The sequence below is a fragment of the Propithecus coquereli genome, unplaced genomic scaffold, assembly GCF_000956105.1.
Source record: "Propithecus coquereli isolate 6110/MARCELLA unplaced genomic scaffold, Pcoq_1.0 Scaffold67, whole genome shotgun sequence".
NCBI classification, from domain to species: domain Eukaryota; kingdom Metazoa; phylum Chordata; class Mammalia; order Primates; family Indriidae; genus Propithecus; species Propithecus coquereli.
In genome coordinates, this window is record NW_012152729.1 from 4,148,486 (window position 1) to 4,176,086 (window position 27,601).

A 27,601-nucleotide genomic window follows, 5' to 3' on the forward strand; every position below is an offset into this window, starting at 1 on the left:
GGGCAGGTGGGTGTGGGCCTTCAGGCAGAGGAGACAGTAGGAGACAACACTTATGATCAGATTCATTTTCCAGACAGTCTGGGAGGACGACAGGAAGGCTGCGATGCCTCCGGGTGGCCTTGAATGTCATACTAAAGAGTCTGGAGTTTATTTAGGTCGAAGGCAAGAGAGGTCTGGAAGTTTTGGAGTACTTGTTGGCCTCACTGTCCGGGGCAGTACTAAGGCGGGGTGAGCAAGGTTTGGGGTAGAGTGAAGGGAATGGCTATGGGTCTCTAGGCCCACTGAGGCCCACAGCCCCCATTTCATTTTCGATTGAGTCATGTTGGCAAGGAACAGGAGGCTGAGGGAGGGTTGGGGAAGGGAGGCCCATTCCCATTTCATGATCTCAGTGGAAAAGGCTGCTGTGAGTAAATTCTGCTGCCAGGAGAGCCACAGAGATGGGCCCCATGAGTCACTGCTCAGTCCTGCAAGCTCAGCCCACAGAGCCCGCTGTGGTCAGCCACCCCAGGCTGGCTCCACGCCTAGCCCCCCAATATTTCCTGCCAGGCCTCAGTCTGTCCCCGTTTCTATCTGTACCTTTGCCATCCTGCAGCTGTGCATCCTGTAGCTCTCTCCTTCCTCTCTGTCTCCTTTTTAGGCTGAGCATCTGAATCTGCCTCCATTTGTGACTCTGGTTTCCATTTGACTCATAGATGGGGAGCCTCAGGAGGGCAGGCATAGTGTGACCAGTCTCAGGCACCCCTAAGCATTTATTCTATGCCAAGTCCCGTGTTGAGTGCTGTAAGTACAGAAGTAGACAATACATAGTCTCAGTTTCCACAAAGTTTACAGCACACATTCTCTGTGGAGTGGGAAACAAGAGCCTAGCCTTGCCTTTATTTCAGTGTGGCTGCACCTCCCCTGAATCTGCCTGCTGTGCCCAGGCGTGCCAGGGTCAGCTGTGGCCTGTGGCTTGAGGCTCTTGTCTCTGGCACTCAGAGTGGTATGTGTGCCTGACAGCAGGTCCCCCCAGCTCTTAAGGTTCCTGGCTCGTGGGTGGGGGTGGGCAGCAGAAGGGGAGGGAGGGAGCTGGAGGCAGTGACTCAGTGGGGGTGGCCCTGGGACAGAGCTGGGGAAGTAGCCAAAGTTGGACGATGCTCACTGAAGCTAGGAGGGTAGGAAGAGAGGTCCGACCGGGATTTAGGGATGGAGCAGGACAATTTCAAGGCTGCTCTCTCAGACCTGCTTATGGAGAAGGCTCCTCTGTAGCTGCCTGGGGAGTCTAGACTCTGGGTGCTGGGATGGGTGGGAGATTGCTGTTGTTCCCACTGTGACTGCTCTGATGCCCAGGTTCATGAAGGAGGCGCCTGCCTTACTTAGAGCCAGGGAAGCTATTGTCCCACTGCCCCGTGCCCCCAGGGCCAAGGGCCTGGGCATTATGTGGGGCTCAGTGCCTTCTCCTGACCACATAGCCAACCTCCCCATAATCTTTTCATAAATTTTGGGGAGTGTCAGTCCAGGACCACATGCCCCAAAGGGACCCCAAACCTCAGAGCTACCCAAGTGGCTTTCGTCAGTTCAGGATCCCCTGACTGAGGGTGAAATGAGGAGCAGGTCACCAACACATCCCTAGTGCTGGCGGTGAGCAGACATTTGACATACGGTCTTCCCTAGTCCTCACAGCAATCCCAGGAGAAAGGAATGACTTTCCTTTTTTACAGGTGAGGAAGGAGAGGTTCAAAGAGAAGAGAGTCCCTGGAACTCCCCCAGTAGGTAAGTGGAGGAGTCAGGCCTGGGCTAGTCTCTGGCCCCAGGACCACCTGGGCACCAGCCTCCCTGGCTGGACTCTGTGGGGAGCAGGGTACAGAGGTGCCAGGGAGTGCAAGGGGTGGAGGGTCTGGGGGATTCTGTCAGGCCTGGCTCAGCCCCAACCCTCCAGCCCAGACAACAGCCCTCTCAGGACCTACGAACCGGCTCTTGGTGCCTGTGCCAAGGCAGCGCCCCCCTCCGCCGCACAGGAGGCCTCCCCTGCGCGCATTCAGCAGCTGAAGCCCCCGCCGGCCCGGGCGGGCCTGCGCGCTCACTCACCCTCGCGCACCTACACGGCCTGCCCCCAGGGCGCCGCTTCCGGCGCCGCTCGCCAGGCGGGAGTGGGTACGGTAGGACCGCCGGCCGTTGGTCGCTGCCCGGACCCGCGCCCTGGGACGCCGAGGGTTGGGCGCAGAGTCCCCGGGGCCTTGGAGGTGGGGGCGAGGCGAGCCGTCTGGGCTCCTGGGGCGGCGGGCGGGGTGTGCTGCGGGGCCGGCGTCTCGGCTTCTCAGCCGGCCGTCTACCGTCGGCTCCTGGGGAGCGCGCTGTTGCTGCGTCCTCCGGCCTCCAGGGGGCGGCGCGGCGCTCCGTCCTCGGCGGCCGGTCCTTCCCTCCCCCACGGCCAGGAGGCGGCGCCCCTGGACACCGGGTGGCCGCGCGTTCCCTGCCGTCGAGGTCCGTTCGAGGGATCCGGCTGCGAGGCCTCTGGGGCTTCGCAATTCCCTGCGGCGCCTCCCAGGGTCGTGAGTCCAACCAGCGGGCGAGGGAGGGCCTGTGCCAGTCCCCGCGCTGAGGCTTGGCCGGGACCGGGATCTTGAGCACGAGGCAGCCCCGAGCCACAGCGGCGAGAGCCCCACGTGAGGGCGTGTCCGAGGGTGGGGGCCCACCGGACAAAAGCCCACGGGGGTGCGACAGGGGGCCTCAGCAAAAGGGAGACCCTTGACCTTCCTCCTTCTTCAGGCCTGAACTATGTTGGGGGCAGCGCTTCCTGTCCCCTCGCACCAGGACTGGCACCCCTCTCCTGCGGCCTAGCGTCTTGCTCCTGCATTGCCCACCGAGTCCTACCCAACCATCTTCAACCCGGTTCCTGGAAGAGTGGGGCCTCTGTTCATACCGAGGCCCAGCCCTTCTCCCACTTGCCCTGAGCAGGCCCGCCGTTAGGAGGGGGTGATGGAAGGGCCCCTGGAGTATGGGGATGAGTCCCCAGACTCCCAGGGCCATGCCACAGATTGGAGATTTGCTGTGTGCAGTTTCAGGGATGCCTGGGAGGAGGAGGAACCTTCTCCCCAGATGCAGGTCAAGGACTCCAAACCTCCAAGAGCACCAGCAGGGGCAGCCCAGGGTGAAGGGCTGCAGGGGAGTCCCTTGTCCAGGGAGCTTCAATTACCCCCAGAACAGATGACTTCATATGGGTCAGGGGATGCCCAGAAAATTACATTAGAAGGCTCCTCAGTCCAGTCAGAGGAGCTGGCCCCCTCTGGAGTGGAGAGTCTCCTATGTCCCATGTCCTCCCACCTCAGCCTGGCACAGGGTGAGAATGACAGCCCAGGGATAGGCTTGGTAGGGGACCCAGATCCAAGCAAGGCAATTCCAGCCAGCTTGGGCCCTCAGGCGTTGGACAGTGACCCTGTGGACCTTGGAGACTCTTTATCAGAGACATCATCAAAGCTGTTGGAGGCAGGTAAGAGAGGCTGGGCTAGGGAAGTCTGGGAAGGGAATGAGGATGCCTGGAGATGGATGTTGAGACCTGGGGGCAGGGTGAGGGCAGTAGGTCTCTGACTCTATTCAGGCTAAAGCCCAGGTCCAAGGAGGGGTTTCTGGGTAGGTGGTCCAGTGCAGACCCAAGCCATTTCCCTTCCGAAGACCCCAGCAGATCCAGCCTCCCTGAGCCTACTGACTGTCTCCTGGCCCAGGACCTCACCTGGGAGCTGCTGGCCAGTGGCATGGCTGCCTTGCCAGGTAGCCAGGAGGGTCCAGAGGTGGTGGAGGTGGGGTGGCCCGATTGGGTGGGTGTTTACTGCCTCCTCCCCACAGGGACTAGGGACATAGAAGGCCGAGCAGTGCTGCTTCTGTGTGCCCACAGCCCAGCCTGGCTTCACCCCAAGTGCAGCAGCCATGAATTCATCCGCCTCCTGCTCTACCTGCGAAGCATCCCCAGGTTTGGGGAAGGAGGTTGGGGGACTGAGCCTGAGCCAGGAGATGTCAGGACCTGGGAATCAGTTACTGAACTGAAGCTTACCCCTTTAGGCCCGAAGTACAGGCCCTGGGACTGACAGTGCTAGTTGATGCCCGAATTTGTTCCCCAAGCTTGTCCCTCTTCTTGGGGCTCAGCCGACTACAAGTGAGTACAGGACTGTACCTCCCCCTCATTCCTTTTGTGTAGAGTTGGGGGCAGGGCTGAGCTCAGATTCCTTGCAGGAAGCAGCCCCAGGGTCGGTGCACCAGGTGCTGCTAGTAGGAAAAATGCCAGAGGAGGTGCCTTCTGGCCTACAGGTACTGAGCCAAGTTGGCTAGGGCTGGAAATGGGGTGCTTCCCCACCCAGGCCTGGGTCACAACACTGTCTCCTCCTGCAGCTGGAGCAGCTGCCCTCTTATCAGAGCCTGCTGACCCACATCCCCACCGCGGGGTTGCCCACTTCACTGGGAGGATATCTGCCTTACTGCCACCAGGCCTGGCTGCATTTCCGGATGGTTAGTGCAACCGGGTGGGGGTGGGGGGGGTTATGCAGGCAACCTGGGCCTACAGAGGAGGCTTGAGCCCTGGCTTGAGCAGGGCAAAGCTGGCTGCAGTGGCCTGGAGTCCAGGAGCCCTGGGACCAGCACTGCATGCTGCTCTGGTCATGCCTGTCTCTGCTCACAGCGTCTGGAAGCCCTATTGCAGAGCTGCCAAGAGGTTTGTGCCCTGCTCCAGGGGGCCATCGAGAGTATGAAGGCTGTGCCCCAGCCTGTGGAGTCTGGGGTGAGTGTCCCCTCCCAACACCTCCCTGAGTACTCCCTGTCTCCCTCCTTCTCTCCCACGGCCACCTCCACTGCCTGTCACTGTCAATCACAGGAAGTTGGTCAGCTGCTACGGCAGGCACGGGTCCTGATGCAGCAGGTGCTAGACTCGCCACGGCTGGCATGGCTACAGTGCCAGGGGGGCATGGAGCTGGCGCGGCTGAAGCAGGAGGCCCCGGAGGTGACCCTGAGTCCAGACTATAGGTAGGTGTGAGCCCAGCTCCCAGATGTTGCCCGGGCCCAACCCACCAGATCCCACGCCAAGGACTCAACTGGCTGGCTCAGAACCAGGATAGGGTGGAATGGAGCAAGGGGACTGGCAGGAGCTCTAAGACCATGTACCCTGTACCAGGCCAGCCGTGGACAAGGCTAGTGAGCTGTATGGCCGTGTGGACGGACTGCTGCATCAACTGACCCTTCAGAGCAACCGACGAGTACAGGCTCTAGAGTTGGTCCAGATGATGGAAGCCCAGGAGAGCGGGCTGCACCAGGTGGGAACTACTTGCCCAGAGTGAGCCCTGCCCCTGATCTCAAGCGTGACCGCCACCCACAGCAGTCTCCTCACCTTTCCTTGCTTGTGCCCCTCCAGATTGAAGTGTGGCTGCAGCAGGTGGGCTGGCCAGCACTGGAGGAGCCAGGGGAGCCCTCGCTGGACATGCTGCTCCAGGCCCAAGGCCCTTTTGGGGAGCTGGACCAGGTTGCCCAAGTAAGTTTGGTCCCTTGCTCAGGTCGTAGGGACTGGGAATGCAGGAGTGAGTGAAATCAAATCAATTCCTTGCTCTCCTGGAACTATTAGTCTGGCAGAGGAAATCAGTTGTAATCAAACACAGTCATGTATGTGATTGCAAACTGAGGCAAGAACTCTGGAAAGAAGCAACACGAGTGATTCTACCAGAGGGTGTAATGAAGACCTGATCCAGCAGGGTGTTGGGCAAGGTTTTTGGGGTGATATTTGAACTGAAGGATAAGTTGGGGTCAACTAGGCAGAAGAAGTTGGGAATGGGGGTCACTCAAGGCTGGGGAAGCAGCACGTGCAGAGTTCTTGTGGCAGGAGGGAACATGGTGCGCCTGAGGAGCCAGAAGATCCGGTGAGGTTGAAATGCAGAGCGGAAAAGGGAGAGCAGGGTGAGATGAAGTGACTTGAGGCTGGAAGACTGGTCAGTGGCGAGATCGCTGGGCCCTGTAGCAGTGTAAAGTTTAAGCAGGAAACTCTCCTAATCTTTCTAGATCTGTGTTCTAGAAAGATTAGTTTCTGAGTAGACAGTGACTTGGAGGGCAGACATGGAGAGTCCAGTGAAGAGGTAATTGCACTAGTCTGGGTGGGAAATGATGCTTTCTTTGACCAGGATGGTGGCAGCAGAGACGAGTTTGAGAGATTGATGGATCTGATGGTGGATCTGTGTGGGAGGGTGAGGGAGAGGGAGGTTGTAAGGATGAATGTTCCCTGAGAGAGCGACTAGGAGATGAGGACATTCGGGGGGGAAGAGCTTCATGTGTCCAGTCTTGGGTGCGCTTCTGAGATGGCTGTGAGGGAGGAGAGAACGGCCCTTGGGTGTTGGGCCTGGAGCTCAGAGGAGAGATCTGGCTGGGGAGGGTCACTTTGTGGGCGTGGGTGTGTGGATGACACTTGAAAGTTGCTCTCATAAGCTTGCCTGGGAGAGAGCGCACTGTCTCAGGAGCCCCCCATGTTTAATGGCCCAGGTGAGGGAAGGGGAGTGGGTGGGCGTGGGGGTGGGGACCTACTGGAAAGCGACAGGGAGGAGTTAGGGATGCTCAGGAGAGAGCGGGCTGAGTGCTGTTGAGAAGTGGAGTCAGTGAGGCCTGGGAAGTGCTGGGGACAGGGGCAGAGGTGGCGCTGGAGTGGGCTGGTGCGGAGTGAAGACTGGTAGTGGTGAGGACGGACAATTCCTCCAGGCCGTTTGGCTGAGAGAGGAGAGTGGATGCCGGTAGGGCCTGGAGGGGATGGGGAAACTCTTCCATCACTGGAGAGACCTGGTGATGACATGTCAGTGGGAAAGATCTGGGTTTGGGCTGGACCATCAGGCCGAGGCTGGCTGAGCTCAGTCTCTGTCTCCCCAGGAGCAGGTCAGGCAAGGGGAGAAGTTTCTGCAGCCACTGGCTGGCTGGGAGGCAGCTGACCTGGGCCCCTGTGGAGCACGCTTTCTGACCCTGCGAGCCCAGCTGACTGAATTCTCTAGGGCTTTGGCCCAGCGGCGCCAGCGGCTGGCAGATGCTGAGAAGCTGTTTCAGTTCTTCAAGCAGGTGGGTGAGGATCCTGTCCCTGCCTCCAGGTGGTCCGTGGGACCAGAGGGGTGGCTGCCTCAGCTCCACCACAGCCTGAGCTCTTCCTGGTCGTGCCACATGTTCTCTTTCCTTCTCTTTAGTCTGACCCGAAAATCCAGCTCCTGGGGATGTGGCCTGGGGCCAGCATCCTGTGGGATGGGGAGCGGGTAGAGGAGCAGAAGGCTGGGTGGTCGTGGCGGGGTCCTCCTCTAACGCCTGTCTGGCCCTGGTGTTGCAGGCCTCAATGTGGGCTGAGGAGGGGCAGCGGCTGCTGGCAGAGCTGGAGCAGGAGCGCCCAGGGGCTGTGCTGCAGCGGCTGCAGCTGCACTGGACCAAGCACCCTGACCTGCCTCCTGCACACTTCCGAAAGATGTGGGCTCTGGCCACGGGGCTGGGCTCAGAGGGCATCCGCCAGGAGTGCCGCTGGGCCTGGGCACAGTGCCAGGACACCTGGCTGGCCCTGGACCAGAAGCTAGAGGCTGCCCTGAAGCCATCATCGGTGGGTAGCACAGCTAGCCTGTGTGTCAGCCGGGTACCCAGTGTACCTGCCCCACCTCCCCTGAGGAAGGCCTACAGCTTTGATCGGAATCTGGGGAAGAGTCTCAGCAAACCTACCCATCACTGCCACCATGCGGCCATTGTCACTGCCTGCCACGGACCAGAGGCTGGAGGAGGTGCCCAGCCCCAGCTATCCCCTACTGTGCCTCCACTAGGCAGCTCTGACCCCAGGAGTCCCAGCAGGTGCAGGCAGTGGGCAGGGAGGGGAGGGCAGTGGGGGTAGATGTCTTGGCTCCTGACTCCAGCTACCTGGTAGGCTACAGCTGGTGCTGGCAGAGATGGTGGCTACGGAGCGGGAGTATGTCCGGGCCCTTGACTACACCATGGAGAACTACTTCCCCGAGCTGGATCGCCCTGATGTGCCTCAGGGCCTCCGCGGCCGGCGTGCCCACCTCTTTGGCAATCTGGAGAAGCTGCGTGACTTCCACTGCCATTTCTTCCTGCGTGAGCTGGAGGCTTGCACCCGGCACCCACCTCGAGTGGCCTACGCCTTCCTGCGCCACGTAAGCCCCACAGGCCACGTGGCTTCCAGCTGATTCTGCCACACTCCCCAAGGAGCGCTGGGCACATGCTTGGTGCCAGGCCCTGTGCTGGGTACAGCTATGAGCAAGACTGACAAGGTCCCTGCATTTCAGGGTGCTCTTAGTTCAGTGGAGGAGACATAAAAGTGAAAAAGATACTTTTAGATTACAGTTGGAGCTAGGAGAAAAATAGGCAGGATAGAAGCTTGCGACTTACTGGCAAGGCAGGGGTTCCCACCTTTGAGGGAGCAGTTACACAAGGCCCCTGAGGAGCTGACATTTGCACTGAGCCTGGGGGGAGGAGTTGGAGTAACAGTGTTCCACCCAGAGGAAAGAGCAAGTGCAAAGCCTTGTGGCAGGAAAGAGGCCCAGGGATTAAGGAAGTGAGCAAGGACTTGGCTGAGTGTAGTGAGCAAGAGGAGGACAGTCTGAGGTGAGGTGAGACCAGAGAGATGTTCTCAGAGCTGTGGGAGGAGCAGAGCTGAATGCAGAGGCTCAATGGGAGGGTAGCGAACTTATTCTCCAGAGGGCCTGTGGGCACACCCTGTCAGCACAGGGCCTGTTTTTGCCATATCACGCCTCCTTCAAAGCAGGGCAGGCTGGATCTGGGTGGCGAGGCCTCCCTGGGGAGCCATCTGTTGGCATTTTGGTCCTTTCAAGCTGAGAGTGGTCAGGCCCAGGGGGGCCAGCCTTTGGGAACTGGCCCCCTTGCATCTGGGCTGAGCCACTTGTCCTTGTAGAGGGTGCAGTTTGGGATGTATGCGCTTTACAGCAAGAATAAACCTCGCTCTGACGCCCTGATGTCTAGCTATGGTCATGCCTTCTTCAAGGTAGGTGAGCCTGAGACGGTAGGAGGTGTAGAGGCGTGGGGGCAGTACCCTGAAAGCACTCAGTGGTCTCCCACCCACCTGGCAGGACAAGCAGCAAGCACTGGGGGACCACCTGGACTTGGCCTCCTACCTGCTGAAGCCCATCCAGCGCATGAGCAAGTATGCACTGCTGCTGCAGGAGCTGGCACGGGCCTGCGCGGGTTCCACGCAGGAGCTGAGTGCTCTGCAGGCAGCCCAGAGCCTCGTGCACTTCCAGCTGCGACACGGCAATGACCTGTTAGCCATGGACGCCATCCAGGGCTGTGATGTGAGTCATCCCAGGCTGCAGTGGGTGGGGACAGTAGGTGTGGAAGAAGAGGGCAGAAAAGGCTGGGCACCTACCGGGCCCCAACTTTGCAGGTCAACCTCAAGGAACAGGGGCAGCTGGTGCGACAGGATGAGTTCATGGTGCGCACTGGGCGCCACAAGTCCCTACGCCGTGTTTTCCTCTTTGAGGAGCTGCTGCTCTTCAGCAAGCCTCGCCGTGGGCCTGCAGGTGTTGACACATTTGCCTACAAGCGCTCCTTCAAGGTAGGCCCACACCGACCCTGGCCCCTGCCCCTGCCTTCCACCCCCCACACTTCAACAAGCCTCTCTCCCCCGGCCACACAGATGGCAGACCTTGGCCTCACCGAGTGCTGCGGGGACAGCAATCTGCGCTTTGAGATCTGGTTCCGCCGTCGCAAGGCCAGGGACACCTTTGTGCTGCAGGCCTCCAGCTTGGCCACCAAGCAGTCCTGGACGGCTGACATCTCCCGCCTGCTCTGGAGGCAGGCTGTCCACAACAAGGGTGGGTCTCTGCCCCCTACTTCACCCCACACTCCCCTACCCAGCGAGCTTATGTTGTCCCACAGGAGCCCAGGGAGGGCCTAGGGACCTGGAAAAGCTTGGCAAGAGGTGAGGAGGCACAGCAGCAGCCAGTGCAGAGGAAGGAACTTCAGAGTCAGACAGTCCTGCTGTCACTGTCTCTGACTTTGGCTGCAACATTAACCTCTCTGAGTATCAGGGGCCTCATCTCTAAAAGGGGAATTAGGACAGCTGCTCCATAGGATTATTGGGAGGAGAGAGCCTGGCATCAGAAGCGCTCAGTGCATAGGACGGTTAATCTGCTGGATGTGGGTATACAGGAAAGACTTATTATTGGGGGGTTATATAGAGGACCAAGGACAAAGCTAATGTCCATTGGGGCCCTGCTCATGCCCATTCTCCATCCAGAGGTGCGTATGGCTGAGATGGTGTCCATGGGAGTTGGGAACAAGGCCTTCCAGGACATTGCCCCCAGTGAGGAAGCTATCAACGACCGCACCATCAACTACGTCCTAAAGTGCCGAGGTAGCAGTCAGGCTACGGGGGTGTGGGTGAGGACAGCTGTACGGGAGGCACTGTGGATCTCTGTCATTCCTGGCCTGTGCTCCCCTCGGGGTCTTGGGCCAGGCCGGGCTCTGGCCTGTCCCAACCTGACCCTCTCTCTTATGCAGAAGTTCGCTCTCGGGCCTCCATTGCTGTGGCCCCGTTTGACTATGACAGCCCCTACCTGGGGGCCTCGAGCTCCCTTCCTGGAGACCCTGCCTCTTGCTCTGTTCTGGGGTCCCTCAACCTGCACCTGTATAGAGACCCAGCTCTTCTGGATCTCCGCTGGCCCCTACATCCTCCCAACTTCCCAGAGGAAGCAGCGCTGGAGGCTGAGGCGGAGCTGGGCAGCCATCCCTCTCTGAGTATGTCTGGGCTTAGCCAGAGGCAGGAGGGCATGGCTTGGGGTCTGGGCCTCCCCTGCTGACAGCTTACCCATTCTTCCTCCTTAGCTCCTGAGGACTCAGAGGTCTCATCCCAGTGCCCATCAGCCAGTGGCTCCAGTGGCTCTGACAGTAGCTGTGTGTCAGGACAGGCCCTGGGCAGGGGCCTCGAGGACTTGTCCTATGTGAGTGCCATCTTGCCCTATACCCACCAGCCCCTCCCCAGCCTGCCTTTCCTTTAGTCAGAGCTGGGGGTGGGTGGGCCAGAGCTATTCCCCAGAGACCTCCCTAGACCCAGAGCTAGGGAAACAGACATTCATGCCTAGCCTGGCACCACAGGTCTGAGCCCAGGCTCGAAGACAAGCAGTGGATCCAGCAGCCTGTAGCTCCAAGGAATAACACCTCTCTGGATCTGCTGTGACCAGGGCATGGCTGGCACCTGGGCCATCTCCAGCGCACATGGACAGCCCTGTTGACTACCCTTTCTGATATCTGTAGCCATTGGACAAACTGGAATGGGGCCACCCTGGGGGAGTTTGCTGCAGAGCCTGAGTGAGCACCCTGATCCCAGGTTCCTGGCCCCATGTCCCCTTCTGTTTCCTCTCCAGCTCCCACCCCAGTTGTGGGTTAAGAATAGACTAGGTAGAGAGTGGGCATTTCCATGCTCTAGGCTGGTGGGGCACCGTATGGTTCTGGGTAGTGACTAGGCTGCCCCCACCCCTCAGGAGGAACACAGGTGGGCTCCCAGCAGCTGCTCCTCAGTCCCTGGACTTGAAGCTGAGGTCCTCAACCATAGGAGCTGGCCCACTCCTTTTGTGCCCTTACCCTTACCTATCGTGGCCACCCAAGGCCCAGCCTCTTTTTTTCCCGGAGCAATTTGGTTATTATGACTTGATGCCTTTTGAATATCTTTCAAGAGAGTTGTCTAAAATTATCTCACTGGTTGTTAGGCCTTTGGTGTCTCAGAGAAGGAGTCGAGGCTTTTGACTTGTGATTTATTATTTTATTTGTTTATAATAAAAAAACAGACTTATATGTATCCTTAGGTGGGCACACACATTCTGGGTATATCCCCAGTTAAAATGAGCCTTGGTGGGTGGGGGCATGCCGGGCCGTGTCTCTGGGCACCCTAGCCTTCTTGTAAGTACTTGCTCAGGATAGAGTAAGAGACAGACCTAGATAGGCCCCTCTGGATGAGCAGGTCCATGCAGCGGCCGTATTTCCTGGCGAAAGGCAGTGTGAGCTGGAAGGAAATGCTGGTCTTACTCTTGATTTCCTGGCCAGTTGCCTACTCCGGCTCCATGCGGGTCAGAATGGGGGTCTCCCATCTGAGCAGGGGCAGGGACAGGGCAAGCCCTATTATTAGGGACCTTTGATGATCTAGGGCTCAGTTCAGCCCAAAGGGCATCTCACAGCCTGTGGCTAGGAGTGGCTACAGGAAACTGAGTAGAATGACTAGAGCATCAAAAATATATGTTTCCTGATACTGGTTTTCTACTTTCTTGTCTTTTCTGTTTTGTTGTTGTTGTTGTTGAGATAGGGTCTTACTCTGTTGCCCAGGCTAGAGTGTAGTGGCATCATCATAGCTCACAGCAACCTCAAACTCCCAGGCTCCAGCAATCCTCCTGCCTCAACCTCCCGAGTAGCTGGGACTATAGGCACATGCCACCATGCCCAGCTAATTTTTTTCTATTTTTTGTAGGATGGGGTCTCCCTCTTGCTCAGGCTGGCCTCAAACTCCTGACCTCAAGCAATCCTCCCACCTTGGTCTCCCAAGGTTAGGATTATAGGCATGAGCCACCACACCTGGCCTTGGTTTTCTACTTTCTAGCCATAGATGCTGACTTCAACTTTACAAATGACAGATAAGCCAGAGGCCTAATAGTAATTGGGTACTAGTGTGCTTATAGTGAATGGTATTATAATAATACACTTCATTATGGAAATATCAGATTAATGAGAAATTAGCTAAATCTTTCCCCCCTACAGTGCTAAGATTATTTTAAAGATGATCATTCCCTTGCCCTTATTGAACATTTTAAAGAATGCTTTAAGACAGTTTAAATATGAAAGAAATGTACAAAAATGATTCTAACATGGCTAAATAGGTGAAGTTGGTATCACTGGTTGAAAAGGTCTAACTCTCATATAAGGCAAAGCTCGCGCTCATATGATATGCTTCCCCAAGTGTGGCCAGGGTTATTAGTGATGAAGGCACAGTTGGGATCATTGGAATGATAAAAACCAGTGGATTGAGTACTGCTTTCTGACTACTCTGAATTGGTTAATTTCAGCCATCATTTCTCCCTCCCTGGGTCCAGGGACCAGTGGCTCAGCTGCCTGCCTAGCCTTTTAGGTAGCACTGGCCTGGCCCTGGTGCAGCAAGTCACAGTGTCCGTCTGAGGCATCCACAGGGTCTCCATTCCCAGGGGGTACAGGTGACTCTCACCTCCACCCAGCTGTACAGGCGCTCCTGGGTGTGCCGGTCATCCTTGAAGCCGCTGATGGCCAGCAAATCCACCACAAACTGCTTGGGGCTGATGTGCAGGGTCTGCCAGGAGAGCCCATGGTCAGGCAGGGCAGGGCAGCTCCTAGGCCCTCAGTGAGATGCAGAGCAGGGACTTCCCTGGGCCTGCAGAGCCACAGGAGTTGGGGGCAGGTACTATCACTCCAAATCTTCCCCTTGGCCAAAGCTTGATCCAGGTAAAACTTCCCTGCCTTCCTGTACCTGCCCTTCCTGCCACGCTTCTGCCCCTGACCTCTTACCCTCACACCCCCTACCCCTCTCTTGGCTTGCTTCCTTTTTCTTGTCTTGCACCACTTACTGCAGGGGCAAGGGACAGGTGGAGAAGGTACAGGGTGCCCAGGACCTGGGGCCTATCATACGTACCCACAGCCGGTTGGCCAGGGAGACCACCTTGGCTGTGATAGCTTTGGGGTCCTTTTGCCTGATGGAATCCAGGATGATGTCAGTCAGGAAGCGGTGACATTTCTGTGCATAAAACATCTCTTCCCAGGACAGAGAGAAACTCAGGAAAATCACCTCTGTCGGGGAGAGAAAGTGGATATGGCCACATCTGCCCAAAGCTAGGGCCTTAGAGACAGCCTGGAGGAAGGGTGGAGGTGTAGGGCTCCCAAGGGACACTGCCTGAAGTACCCTGGGTGGGGGCTCAGGCATCTCCACAAGGTTTATATGGCTCCAGAGTCTCACCTCGAGCCTGGGGGCTGGTTTTGGGTGGTGTAAGCCCGAGGTGCTCCATATGTGTGGTGTAGATGATGCTGTCCTCAAAGAACATGCAGGAGCCATCGCTGCCCACCACCGGTGGGTGAGTCACTTTGAGGATGACCCCTGGGCTGTCCACCTCACTGGCCTCAGGCAAAGGCTGCTCAGGGGCAGGGCTTTCTGTGAAAACAACATGGGGAGGGGGCTCTCCTTAAGCCACCTCAGAGCCCAAGCAGAGGGGGCGGGCTCTGGTGATAGACCAGTACAGTCTTGTTACCCCAGCCTTCCAGCAGCTGCTGCCTCTAGGTTCTTGGAAGTGACACGCTGGACCAGCAGGGGCCTGTCCTGGCCTATTCTCTTTTCATTGCTCTGGCATCATTGCAAGCCAAGTCCTGGATTTTGAAACTCCAAAGAACTCTCCAGATTCCTTTGTTGAACTAAGACTGGTATCAAATAGGGCCAATAATAACCCAGTTGGGGACCGGAAAGCTTTATAAAATTGTAAAATGTGAGGAGCTTTTGGGGCCAGCTTTTGATGCATGCCCATTCTGGAAGAGTGGACATTTGTTCCTCCAAAGCTTGACAGACCAACTTAGGGCTTACAGGCCCAGTGCAAGAAGGCCCTTCCAAGCAGGGCCTTGAGCCACTAAAAGGGAAGGTGACAGAGTACAGAATAGGAAGGACTTGGGGGGAGCAGCCTGGCATAGCAGTTCTCAGCACACTTCACGGGGCCACCTCCCCTCTGCCTGGCCACACATGCACTCTCTCATCAGCCCAGTCTTCGTAGACCCTCCTGTCTCCTGGACTTTTCCATTTGGATATCCCTCAGCGTCTCATACATAATATGTACTCTTGCCCAAGTTCTACTTTTGTCCACTCACCTCACTAAAGACCTACCCCCATTGCAGCCACCCAAGCTGGAAACCTGGCCCCTCCTTGGCCTATCCCCCTGCCTTCCCAGTTGTCTAGCCCATCTCCCTGGCCTAGCATGAACTTGGAGGCTCCAACACTCAACACTCCCCCTCCTGCTGCTGCATTTCCTCTGAGCCTGGAGCAGGCTTTCTGAAATGCACACCTGGCCAGTGCTCCCTTGTTGAAAATCCCTCCGGGGCTTCCCACTCCTGTCAGGGTCAGAACAGAGTAGCACATCGTGATGCTGGGTCACAAGGCCTGTCCTGATGACATGTCTTCTGCCTCATCTCCCTTCACGCCTGCATGTGAAGCCTGGCCTCCAGCTAGACTGATGCCCTGTGCTTCCACTAACTCCCTAGGCTTTGCTTTTGTTCCCCTGCTAACTCCCCAGCCTTCTTTGTGTTCCTACTTCACAGGTTCCCCCTTTGCACAGCGCTCATCACTTCACCTGTGTGATCGTTTGGTTCCCCAAACCACACCAGTGTGCCAGTCACTTCTGTATCTGTGGCCTGGCACAGAGCTGGCATCAGTTGGTGGGGGCCTCTAGTCCCCCTTTGTCACAAACTCTCTCCAAGGCCTTGGCCAAGGAGTTTGCCTTTTCTGTTGTAAATGAGACCTAGGGATGGGATAGGACTCACCTCTCTCCTTTGGCCTCTGCTTGCCCCAGTCCTTCAGGGTGATGGCTCTTTTCATGGGGAAGTAGGGCTTAAAGTTTGGCTCTGGCCCCTTGTCTTTTGCTCCAGCCCCAGCCCCTACCTGCGGGCCTGGATCCTTCTCTGAGGCTGTGGAATGGGCTTTCCAGGCAGCTGAGGTGCTGGGCTGGGAAGCAGCCTCACTTCCCAGGGGGAGCTGCTGGGTGGCCTCCTCCAAGGGGTTGCCCCGGGGGGCTGTTGGTGACTGGAATCCCCACTGTTTGCAATTGGCCATGTCCCACTCCCTCACGAGGGAGATGAGTTTCTGCATGGGGGTGACAGGAGGCTCTTTGGTTTCAGATTTCTGTGTGAGGTTGACTGTGGTGCACTTCTTCTTGGGGGGACTCTCAGGGTGGCCCCTCCAGTGTCTGGGGTTGGTACACAAGCCAGGGCAGTGTGAGTACGTGCTGGGATTACCCGCCCTCTTGGTATTTCGGCACAGGGACACCTGGATGGATGGGGTGTACTGCTCAGCCTCCTCCATCTGGCTGGACCTTGCCAGGTGCCCCTTGGCCTTGTTCCATGGAGTCCTGTCGTTGCAGTCTTGGAAGTCCACAGGCATGTAGGCTGTGGTCTGGAGAGGGAGGGGCACGTAGCTCTGGGCATGTTGTGCATTGATGTGGAGGCCTTGCCCAAGATCTAATAAGTTGGGCCTCCCAACACTTCACTTGCTCATCCAGAACAATCCCACCTCTGACATGGGCTACACATTTGAGCTTTGCTTGGTCTGAGTGGGGGTGGTCCCAGCCCAGGGGCCTCTCACACTCCAACAGGAGATATTATCAGCATCACAGGCTGCAAGGGACCAGCATGTACCTGTGCCTCTTTCGAGGTTCAGAAACCAGTTCATGTACTAGGAACCTACATAGGCCCTGTTCTTTCATTTTGTCATACCCCTCAGTAGCTGGGCCTGCCCTTGAGCCCTGTGGTACTGTTCTATAAAGCCAAAACCAACCAAAGAAGGCTGGGGCTTACTTCTTTGGCATCTCTCCTGAACTCCACCAATGACCCTGGCCCTTCTGTCACCACATGAAGCCTCCTGATGGGAAAAGCTTCTTCATTTTCAGATTCTTTCTCCTGGGTCCATGACCTGTAGAAACCAAGAGGGTGAGTACACACTTCCCTCAGCCCATTGGCCAGTTGGTCAGGTCTGCCCTTTGGCTGGGAGTTAATGCTAGACAGCAGGGGAAAAGGGGTTCTTAAAGCATTTTGCTTAGGTCACTGGCCAATCCTGGGCCTGCTTCACTCCCTCAACCCCAAGGAGAACAGGTGCCACTAGGAGGTGAGACTTAGGACAGGATTTCCATGGGAATTTTTTTTTTTTTTTTGAGACAGGGTCTCACTCTGTTGCCCAGGCTAGAGTGCCGTGGCCTCAGCCTAGCTCACAGCAATCTCAAACTCCTGCACTCAAGCAATCCTTCCGCCTCAGCCTCCCGAGTAGCTGGGACTACAGGCACGCACCACCATGCCTGGCTAATTTTTTCCATATATTTTTAGTTGTCCTGCTAATTTCTTTCTATTTTTAGTAGAGACGGGGTCTCGCTCTTGCTCAGGCTGGTTTCGAACTCCTGACCTTGAGCGATCCACCTGCCTCGGCCTCCCAGAGTGCTAGGATTACAGGCGTGAGCCACCGTGCCCGGCCAATTACCAAGGGAATTTAAAGGCCCAACATGGAATCCAGAGTGAAGTTTCCTTACTTGTATGCCTCACATTGTGTAAGGGCTTCTGAGAGGGACGGAATGTGGTATTCCTCTACCTCCTGGCAGAAGAGGGGCCATTCCCTGCAAATGACAAGGAGATATCAGGCTGGGCAGCTGGGGTAGGAGTGTGGGAGATGGCATAAGCTTCTAGAGCTGCTGCCTCAAACAACTGTTCCCATGTTGAAAGTAATATAACCTCCTCCCGGAAGGCTGCAAACTCAGGTTTCTTTTGTTGCAGAGGGAAGGGTCAGCCTCCATGATTTCATCATACCATTTCCTTGCTTCACTTACTTAAATTCAGATGGTAAAAACAGTTTTCCAAGTCTCAGGAAGTTTAGAACGTGTCGGAACATTTGGCCATCCCCATGGATGAGCAGGGTCTGTCCATACGTGATCCAGTACACTCTCTGAGGGTTGGACAGTAGTTCTGGATACTAGAGGGGGTTGGACACCAGACTCAGTCAGTCCCAAAGGGTAGAGGTCTTTAGTAAGGAGCAAGTCAGTCTTCTCTTGCTCCATTTTCCCAGCCATGCTAGAGCAAAGGCTTTGGGATTTCCATCTTCCTGTCTTGTCAGCCACAGAGAACCACAATGGGGAGCAGAGCATCCAGAGGGAAGCACATCATCTCTGCTTCAACCTCTGCTGGTCCCTAGACCAGCAAGGGGCATTTGGAATCCCACTCTACCTCCTTCTTGGTTCAGGCCCCTCAGAACTGGCCTCCTCCCTACCCACACATTTGAGGGCCTTCCCAGCAGACTGCGCATTCCACTTCTCCTAAAGAGAGCACTTTGGGCAGTGGAGTTGGGGAAGTCCTTGTTTTCAGCAGGTGCTGGAGGCTGTGTGAGGTTCAGGTGACAGGTCCCAAAGCAGCCCAGGTGAGGAAGCCAAAGGGGAAGCGGGAAAGCCAGAGCTAGCCATACCTTCAGCAGGGTCTGCAGGGTGGTTGCATACCAGTGGCTTCCAACATAAACTTTGATGATCTGTTGAGGGGAATACATAGTGATCTCTGCCGTCCACTCCTCATCTATGGAAACCAATGAGACGGAATACATGAAATGGCCAGAAGGGAAAGTAGGTAGGGCATTTTGGTCAATAGTGTATTGCATGTTAACACTCAATGTCTTCCTCAGTCATTTGTGTTGCCTGCTCTGAGAAGCAGCAAAAATCCCTGACGTCAAGTTTCCATGCTGCGCACTGTATGGTTTCCTGGCGGTAAGGTGGGAAGGCTTGGAATAGCAGATTTGAGGGTCGGTCAGTGACTCTGGGGGTGGGGAGGGTAAGCCCTCTGGAATTCCAACCCCGAGGGTACTGCTCCTCTTCACCCGACCCCCTCCATCAAGAAAGCTGGGCAGATGATCTTGTCTGCTTACATTGCCAGCTGCCTCTGGTTTCTGCCTAGGTGTGTCCTGGGCGTGTAGCTTTTCATATGGCCACTCAGGCTGAAGCTAGGAGCCCCTCTGTGTGTTTGTGCTTATGGTTTGGCAAATGTCATAGAGCCAGCTCTCATCAAACCCCTGTCACTTTTATAAAGACCAAACCTCTAGGCATGTCTGGAGAATGGGGGCTGTATGCTGGGAAGATGAATCCATGACCGTTTTCTGAGGGGTGACTATATTTAGGCCTTGTTCTGATGTTTGGAATTAGTTTCAAATGAGCTTTGTAATAAGTGAAGGGTATATAACTAGACTATATAACCAAGAGATAAGAAATATAGAATTAGACAGTGAACTCCAGGAAGGCAGGGACTGAGTCTGTGTTGCTCACTTCTGTACCTCCAGTGTCTACCCATCCTGGCATATGGTAGGTACTAAATAAGTGTTGAATGTTGCTGAATGATAATAATACAGCTTACACTTTAACCCAAAAGTTTTTCTTTTGTTTTTGTTTTTGTTTTTTTTTGAGACAGAGTCTCACTCTCTTGCCCAGTCTAGAGTGCCGTGGCGTCAGCCTAGCTCACAGCAACCTCAAACTCCTGGGCTCAAGTGATCCGCCCGCCTCGGCCTCCCAGAGAGCTAGGATTACAGGCGTGAGCCACCGCGCCCAGCCACCAAAAGTTTTTCTTAATAAGAAGTTATAGGTAACTGGTAAAAACAACACTGGCTTTGGATTCAGATTCAAACCTCAGCCTGACCACAATGTGACTTGAGCATATTTCCACCCTGAGTCTGCTTCATCTGTTAAATGGACCCAGGACCATTCCTGCCTGGATGGCTGTGAGAACCAAATGAGCACTGCATGCCAGCTCCCAGGGCCAGAGCAGGCCTGCTCTTGGGGACCTATGCAGCCCCCACTGGGTATCAGCCCCATCTGTACTACTCAAGGTGAATTGTGGGCTTGGAGGTGAGGAGGGGACACTTAACACAAACCCCAAATGTTGGTCTGGCTTTCTCCTCCTCTTCCGTCTACAGTTCCTAGTCCCGGCCCACCCTGTCTTTTCTCTCCAATCCCCCCTCCCCTCCCCTGATGCTAAATTCAAACCCAAAAGCTTCCTCATTTACTGAGTACATCCATGGGTGCCAACATCCTTGGCTCCAGATGAGTCTTCAGAGCCATTTTCATCGGCTCATAGGTGATGTCCCTCTTGTCCAGGAAGGCACAGAGCTCGTACACCTCAGAAATGGTCTCAGTCAGGGGCAGTCGGCAAGTGCCCAGCCAGTTCCTGCCCAGAGGAAAGGCCTGTCATGAAGAACCTCAGCACTGTACCCCAAGATGGTATAGCCAGTAAACTTTCCATGGCTATCATGTCTTGCCACACCACTGGCTCAAACCCGGCACCGCTAACATCATTTCCTTGATTTAACCAGAAAGTTGGTGTTATCCTGAAGGAAAGTAAGCCCGGACACAGGCTCACCCTTTTGGAGCTCAGCTTGACCTATGTCAGCAAAGCCCTCTAAATTGACTAATTCCAAGTCTCCAGGCCCTGTTTCAGGTTCTAGAAGCCAGGCTGGGGCCCAGCCACTCCCTTTCTATCCCCAGAAACATCTGCCTAAGACATCTCAGTCACTGTGTGGCAGCCTGCCACAGTCTTGAGAGATTACTAATACCCTGTGTGCTGAGGTCTGGACATCAACCCCCTCCCAATCCCTCCTTCCGAAGGCACTTGTCTTTGCCCTGTGTGATATCAGGATGAAAATCTCCAGGAGAAATGAATTTTGGGGGCCAAAAGGGCCCAAAACAGTAGCGGGGTAAGATAGTGTTCAGGGTCAGCTGACCCATTCCCCAGGGGCTCAGGAAAACCCACTTCTACCTTTAGCTTTGGTACCAATGTATTTTGTGACCCTAAGAGAGTTGCTCCGCTGTTCTGCACCTCAGTTTAACCTTCTATAAAACAGGATTGGAATTCATGCCCCTGCACCAGTGAGGACGTTCTGAGCTCATCCCTCAAGGTGATGGCCAGGTGTCACCTCTCCTGGGAAGCCTGCCCTGCCTTGCTTCTAAGCGGGCTCACTTCTGGCTCTGGCCTCTCTGTGTGTCCAGTGAGCCTCCCAAGGGTGGGTGGGGAACTTTTTAAAGGGGTCTGCATGGGGGAGGGTGCCCAGCACCCTGAGGGTGTGACTATGGCCTGGTCACCTCAGACCTAGCACAAACTAGAACCAGGGAAATGGATTGCAGAGAACAGAAATATGAACCAGTCTGAAGCCTTTTAACCTTGGTGACTCTTATACCTTGGCACCAGCCCTCTCCCCTGAGGTCCTAAGCTGGTGGTGATGCTAGTGGTGGTAGGAGTGGCCAAAATGAGTTGGCCTCAATGACACTCTTCCCCTTTTGCTAGTGGGAAAGGCCCCAGGTTGTACCAAGAAAAGGGCAAAGCTAACCCTGATGGGACCGAGCTATTCCCTAAGCAGGGCCTTACTTGACGTGCTGAAAGAGGACCCCATTCCCCGTGATATACAGTCGACTTCCATCCAATGTGCTCTCGATGTGGAGCTGTCCCAGCGCAGAGTCTGGGTACTTGACCAGCAGACCCAGGGCCATCATGTAGAGTGGCTTCACAGACTCCAGGCCAGCTGTGCGGCCCCCCTTCCCAGGACTCGGGGGAGGACAGGAGGTCCGGGAATAGCCACCTGTGCCAGGGAGAAAAGGGTGACTCCTAGACTCCCCCCCGTGGTCATAGCTGTATCAGAGGCTTTGGGTCTCAATTCCTACTACTGCCTCCATTAGTACTTAAGAGGCTTATGGAGAGGTTATTCCCTTGCACAGTCCAAATCTGGATCTTCTCAAAAATCAGTATAATTTTTTGTATACCTAGAGAGATTTAGAGGTTAAACTATTTGTTGGGAAGTGAGGTGGGAGTGGGGGTATTCATTTGCTACATCACTAACATCTGAATTTCATAAATTTCAGTATAGGAGCTCTCTGGCCCCAGCCTCTGTGGGAATCTCTGTTAGTTCCAAACTCTGCCCTAACTATCCAAGGGTAAAGATCCACAACCATAGCACAGAACCCAATGAGCGTTACAGGCTTCCCAGGTTCCCAGCCCCATTACTGGCCCTCCTGGGCAGAATTTCCTGAAAGACATACTATGGGGTGTTACTTTTAGGTTGGGTATTTGGGTTTCTGGCTCATGGTGGGGGGACCTTGTTCCCTTGCAGTGGGCATAGGGTGCAGTCCACATAATGCAGTTGTCACAGCCTACAGGACCCTGCTCCAGGGGCAGCAATGGGCCAGTGGGCATACTGCTGGGGGATTTTCATGGATCTCATAGCAACCCTACAAGAGGAGTAGTGCTATCATCGTTCACATTGAAGAAACTGTGCCCTGAGAGGCTAATTAAGTACCTTGCCCTAAACTTCCCAAAACTAGGCACAGGCAGGGCTGGGATTTGAGGTCTGCTCTGTCCATCTCCAAGGCTACCAGACTGCTTCCCTTGTTAGGATGCTTTATAAAAGGCTAAAGCCATGCTCTGTGTTTGAGAAGTGTTGCCTGGCTTCCAGAGCCCGACTACAAACACACTTCCTCCATCTTCACATTGATCCATATTCTCAGAGAAACAGCAGCTCTTGGGGGAGGGAGCTGAACTCACACCCCCACAAGTGGATTGCAAGGCCCTGGGATAGGCTCCTGAGACCTGCTGCAGGATGCCACTTCCCCCAGTTAGGACAGGACTCCATTTGCCTGGAAGGAGGCTGGGAAAGCAGGGCCTTGGAGACAGGGAAAGGCCTGATTCCTGTGGGATAAGTGTCTGGTAATGCCCAGGCCAAACATGAGCAGGACAATTCTACACATCTTTGGGATGCCAGCTGAGGCCACTCTTAGGTAGCTAGCTCCCTGCCACATGTATAGTAGCTTCCATGGATGTGCAGGCATTGGAAAATGGGATGACAAAAGGCTGTGAAGAAAGCCGTAAGGGGAGGAGCAAGCTAGAATGGGGCAGGTTGGGAGCACACAGCCTGGACTGGACAGGGGACAGCAGTGTCAGGAACAAGCAGACATAGGCATGACAACCAGGGGTTGCAAGGCTGGGGGGCAAGGGAATTTGGGGGTGAGCAAGGTAACTGAAGCACTGAGCATTTCCCACACCCTCCAGCCATGCCTGGAAGAGAAAGGCTGGGAGTGGCAGGTGGGGCTGCAAGTCCCCAGTTGCTCGCCACTTGCACAATCAGGGCAGACCACCCCTGCCCTTGAGAAACCTGTCCTCAGGCCCAGCCTCCCTCCCCAGGACATTCCGGCCTGGTTCCCCACCCCGGTTGGGCCCTTCCTGCTCCAGGCTGGACTGGGCTCCCTATAGCCCTGGCTGGCTGCCAGCCACCCATCCCCAGGGGGGAGGCTGAGCAGACAGAGAGGGCACACAGGGTTTCAGGCTGAAATTCCTTTTCTTGGAGTCTAAGTCAGCCAGAACACCTGCTTCTTGCACTAGCACCCAAAGCTCACAGTGGTTGTGGGAGGGGAGATGTTTGTTCTTGGCTTTTCCAGGTCAAGTCCGGACCTTCAGGGGAAGCCAAGTTTCCCTGATGACCTACCCATATTCATCCGGTACAACCTTACAGCTTCAGTGAGCTCAGGGATTTCCAGAATTTCCACTTCTGCTTCTAATACATCAATATTGGAGAAATTATCTGGTAGTAAAATCTTCTGTGAGCGTAGAAAATTCACTTGAAAATCAAAGGAAAACAAAATGAGCTAATGAGGTTATTTCTGATTTAACTGTAGGTCCAGGTTTTGGCAGGTTCTTGGTGCTGTAACTTATCCTAGGCTCTCCTTGTTCTAAAGCAATTTCTAAACATACCTAGTTAGATTAGCTTTGAGTCTGTGGTTTTCAAGGTGAAAGACCCCAAACTTCATTTTCCTGTGTCTGAGGCCATGGGTATGGCCTCCCGTGGCCTGGCCTGGGGCTCCCAAGCCAGGCCCTCCTGGTGAGCACACTGGCCCTGAGACTTACCGTGTGCATCTTGACCCAAGAGCAGGTCATTCCAAGAGAGGGAGTTGTCTTGCTGCTTAGAGAGGAGGGGCCCGGCTGAGCCTGGACTGGCAGGTGGCACTTGCAGTTTGTCCCTGCCTGGGTTGCAGTATGGGAGGCAGAGATGGAGCCAACGCTAATGTCCTGTGTGAATCAACTCGGAGATTCAGAAGCACATCACAGACAACTTTCTAAGTGACTATGAATATGAATGGCTGGGATCCAGGCATTTGGGCCCCTCATGCACTTGGGTATGCTTGGGTGTTTACTGCCCTGTGCATGTAGGCAGCCCAAGCACCTTGGGGTCAAAGAGGTCATTTGGTTCACACCCCCAGCAGAGCTCCTCCTGGAGCAGTGGGGAGAAGGAGGCTCTCTTCCATACAGGGTGGAAGATCTCAAACTCATCTGTCCTTAGGTCACTAGCTCAAGCAGACAACTCTACAGTGATTCTGGGGAATCTATCACCATCCACCCTCCTTCCCTTTTACTCTGAGTTTAGTGGAAGTAATAGCAGGTAGGACCGTTCTTTGAAACAATCCTATTTCCTCATTTTATGGTGAGAACTGAGGCCTGGAGCCCAGCTGGATACATAAGAGCAGAGTAAGAAGAGAAGCTGACTTTGGAGTCCAGCTCAGCACTGCCCTTCACACCAACTCTTGTGGCCCCTGACACCACCTCAGTAGTTTCCAGTGCTCCTTTATAGCCAGGGCATCCCAAAATAAATAGGGAATAAAATAGCTCTCAGTCTAGTGGGAATCTAATGCTGGAATCTGCTTGCCTCCTAGAAGGCTCTATCATTCTTCCACCACCTCTGCCCAGGGAAGATCCTGAGGCCCTGAGCACCAAGCTGGGCCTCTGTGGGGTGTTGGGTGGGAGAGGTGGATGGGCCCTATCCTCCTCCAAACCCCCCACCCCTGGGCAGAGCAATCACCAATGAAGCGGAACTCGCTGCACTCGCACTCAATCAGGGCCACAGTCTCAGCCAGCCACAGCAGGTTATCTTCAGTCACTAGGCTTGGATACCTGGCCACCAGGTCTAGGGGCAGGAAGCAGTAGTGCACTTCCTCTTCTGTGTCTAACAGGGGCGTGTCCATGAGCCCCAGTGGCGCCTTATCATGTAGGCCTGAAGGAGAAATGCAGAGGGTGTCAACACCTCCTAGAGACCAGGGCTCTGAGTCCAGCAGGGCTCTCTTTAACCCAGGGCCCCCAGAGGAAGCTGGAGAGACCATCCAGGAGACAGTGCCTGCTAGGCATCTCCTTCCTTTCTCTTTTCAGATGTAGCCCTAATGTTTGGAAAGAGTATGGTGGGAACTGAGGCATGGAAATCTATCTTTTTTTTACAGATAGTGAAGGGCAATGGGACATGTGACATTTTGGCTTATGTACCCAAAATCAATAAATTCATTTACCCATTTGGTTCTTTCTAATCAATCAAACCAATCACTGTGACCCACAGATGAAATAGCTGCTTTTGTCACTCCTGAAAGCTCAAAACCCATCAATAATCATGAATGCCTTGTTCTCTCGTCTAGAGATAGGCCAACCTATGCTGTAAGACATCCATCAGACAGTGATCATTTGGGGACATTCTTTGTGTGGTGGTTGGAGGTAACTTGAACAGATGATGGAATTCCCTGATGTTTAGGAGGGAGTAGAATGCAGCTTAGCCTTGCCCAAGTGAAACCAGTATGCAGAGGAATGAATGTCGGGGAGGATGTTATTATAATTCCCGTGGGGAAGCAGCCATAGAGAGGGCACATGGCAGGGTAGATCAAAGGAAATGACAGAGAGGCTGACAAGTCATCAGAACTCGCTTAAAAATTAGGGCACTCTTTGGGGAAGCCACTTCTATTAGGGTGAAGAGAGGGTAAACTGGTGTGGGCTTCACAGAGGGCCAGCCTGTCCTGGTTATACCTGTAAAGGCTGGGCTTTTTATCGGAAATTCTGAGGGTTTGCTGATACACTTCCATGTTCGCCAGTAGTTCAAAGATGCTCTCTCAGCAACAGGGATGTCCGCAGGCCGCACACGTAGATGGTGTTTCCCTTCCTTCAGATTATCTAGAGTCTGTTAGATAGAGAAGATTACTGCCTTGAAAATCTAAACCAAGTAACTATCTACCAATTCTAGAGTGAATGCCAGGAAAAAATAGTATGCGACTTACTTTGATAATGTTTTTCAAAATATATCAAGGCAATCATACAAAAATATAAAAATTTAGGGCTGTAATAGGATAACATGCTGATATTCAAAATCCAAATGGCAATTTCTCTTCTGATTTTTGAAACAATTTTTGTGTTATAATTTTATGTTGAGTAATAGTAATTTATCTTGCACAATCTAAAGAGTAATTTATACTTAATAATTAAAAACTTGATATTTTCTGGTGTCGTTTTCCTGCAAGAGCTCAAAAGCACTTTTTGACTTGTTATAATTGTAATTTGCTCATTTCTTTTCTTTTTTTTTTCTTTGAGACAGAGTCTCGCTGTCTTCTGGGCTAGAGTGCCGTGGCATCAGCCTAGCTCACATCAACCTCAAACTCCTGGTCTCAAGCGATCCTCCTGCCTCAGCCTCCCAAGTAGCTGGGACTACAGGCGTGCGCCACCATGCCCGGCTTATTTTTTCTATTTTTAGTAGAGATAGGGGTCTCACTGTTGCTCAGGCTGGTCTCAAACTCCTGAGCTCAAGCGATCCTCCTGCCTTGGCCTCCCAGAGTGCTATGATTACAGTCATGAGCCACCTCACCCGGCCTGCTCATTGTTTGTGTTCATCCTAATCTAGGGAAGTGGTCTAAGTAGTAAGATCGAGGTATAATAAAAGTGTCTTATATTGGCACAGGGTTTCATGTTTTTCAAAGCACTTTCACAAATATTTGCTCATTTACCCTGACACAACTCTGTGACAGATGTGGTGAGTATTTTACTGGTGAAGCAGCTGAGGTCACAGGCTTTATGACTTGCCCAAGCAGTCTTCCAAGTCCATGGCTTCTCGGCTTGAAGGAGCTGGTGACCAGGGTGGGCTGAGGCTGGAGTGGAGCACCACATCTAGGTAGGGCTGAAGCCCTGGGCAGAGAGTGGGCTGGGGTCTTCTCACTGCCCTTACTGAGGGACCTGTTCTCCCTCGAAAGTCCTGCAGGGGGCAGATTATCATAGCATCAAGCCCATTTTTTTCTGTCTCTACTGTAGAAGAAAATACGTAGTATTTTCCCAATAAACTTTTGGAGGCAGCAGAGTAAGTGGTACTTTAAAGGCACCATGTGACAGATCCTCTTAATGGACAGAATGGCCCAGGTTCAGTATGAAACTAACAAAACAACCTGCTTGGAATCCCTAGATACAGATGAAGCCCTTGTGAAGTTGCTCTTGGGATTCTGATCTTTGAGAACAGCCCTCTGGTGGCCATGGCTATAAACTGCACTCACATAACCCCAAGTTCTGCGAAAAATGGGGTGGACCAGAGTGGGAGAATCTTCCCAACTTTGGGCTGCTGGAGGGCTTGTGGGAGGCCTGGGCAATGATGGGGTCACAGGGAGTGCTTTCCTGGGGTACTGAGCAATGGGGGAGACAGAGCAGGTGTGGAACGCTGGAAGAAACTCTGGCATTCATTCATTTGAGAAATGCTCATTGTGCATTGCCAGGGCCACAGACACCATGTCTGGAGATCTGAGCTTGAGGATGATGAAAGACATGAAAGCCAACAATTTACGTGTACTGAGATAAGAGCCAACATTGGTTATGAAGTTACTGGACCTCCAGGAACCCTGGGATTTCTTTCCACAACATTAGAAGGGAATCCCAGCTTTCTTGTCCCTCTTTGCTTGGGGCTGCACACAGCTTTAGCTTCCATGCCAAGCTGTATACTATCCTGAAATTGGGGAGAGATGGGTTTCTGTATGAGGGAGTGGCTGGCCATGGGCAAAGAGGAATAGAA

General features: G+C 54.4%; 2 protein-coding genes across 3 annotated transcripts in view; one reads left to right on the plus strand and one right to left on the minus strand.

Moving 5' to 3' along the window:
- Positions 1-1,132: 1,132 nt before the first annotated feature.
- Positions 1,133-11,804, plus strand: PLEKHG4 (pleckstrin homology domain containing, family G (with RhoGef domain) member 4). Of its 2 annotated transcripts, XM_012660464.1 has the most exons (23): positions 1,133-1,244; positions 1,701-1,752; positions 2,749-3,469; positions 3,652-3,747; positions 3,823-3,946; positions 4,036-4,129; positions 4,207-4,281; positions 4,363-4,479; positions 4,649-4,747; positions 4,841-4,989; positions 5,138-5,276; positions 5,375-5,491; positions 6,865-7,047; positions 7,307-7,809; positions 7,883-8,129; positions 8,888-8,977; positions 9,063-9,284; positions 9,377-9,547; positions 9,629-9,806; positions 10,232-10,348; positions 10,495-10,731; positions 10,819-10,934; positions 11,089-11,804. In XM_012660464.1, exons 3-23 carry the CDS (start codon positions 2,959-2,961, stop codon positions 11,092-11,094), a joined length of 3,591 nt encoding a protein of 1,196 aa, XP_012515918.1. In that variant the 5' UTR covers positions 1,133-1,244; positions 1,701-1,752; positions 2,749-2,958; the 3' UTR covers positions 11,095-11,804. The 2 variants fall into 2 exon arrangements, with proteins under 2 accessions (XP_012515918.1, XP_012515919.1); XM_012660465.1 differs by lacking the exons at positions 1,133-1,244; positions 1,701-1,752 and adding an exon at positions 2,066-2,192.
- Positions 11,755-27,601, minus strand: part of KCTD19 (potassium channel tetramerization domain containing 19) — a 32,531-nt gene continuing 16,684 nt past the window's right edge. Inside the window, exons 3-16 of the mRNA XM_012660467.1 lie at positions 25,588-25,738; positions 24,605-24,796; positions 23,237-23,368; positions 21,130-21,340; positions 19,775-19,935; positions 18,197-18,300; positions 17,568-17,710; positions 17,274-17,357; positions 16,552-16,666; positions 15,523-16,150; positions 13,961-14,152; positions 13,640-13,794; positions 13,199-13,300; positions 11,755-11,992 (exon numbers count right to left, since the gene is read on the minus strand). Coding sequence (XP_012515921.1) covers positions 11,879-11,992; positions 13,199-13,300; positions 13,640-13,794; positions 13,961-14,152; positions 15,523-16,150; positions 16,552-16,666; positions 17,274-17,357; positions 17,568-17,710; positions 18,197-18,300; positions 19,775-19,935; positions 21,130-21,340; positions 23,237-23,368; positions 24,605-24,796; positions 25,588-25,738 — 2,484 coding nt within the window. The 3' untranslated portion in view covers positions 11,755-11,878. The remainder of the gene's footprint in view (positions 11,993-13,198; positions 13,301-13,639; positions 13,795-13,960; positions 14,153-15,522; positions 16,151-16,551; positions 16,667-17,273; positions 17,358-17,567; positions 17,711-18,196; positions 18,301-19,774; positions 19,936-21,129; positions 21,341-23,236; positions 23,369-24,604; positions 24,797-25,587; positions 25,739-27,601) is intronic.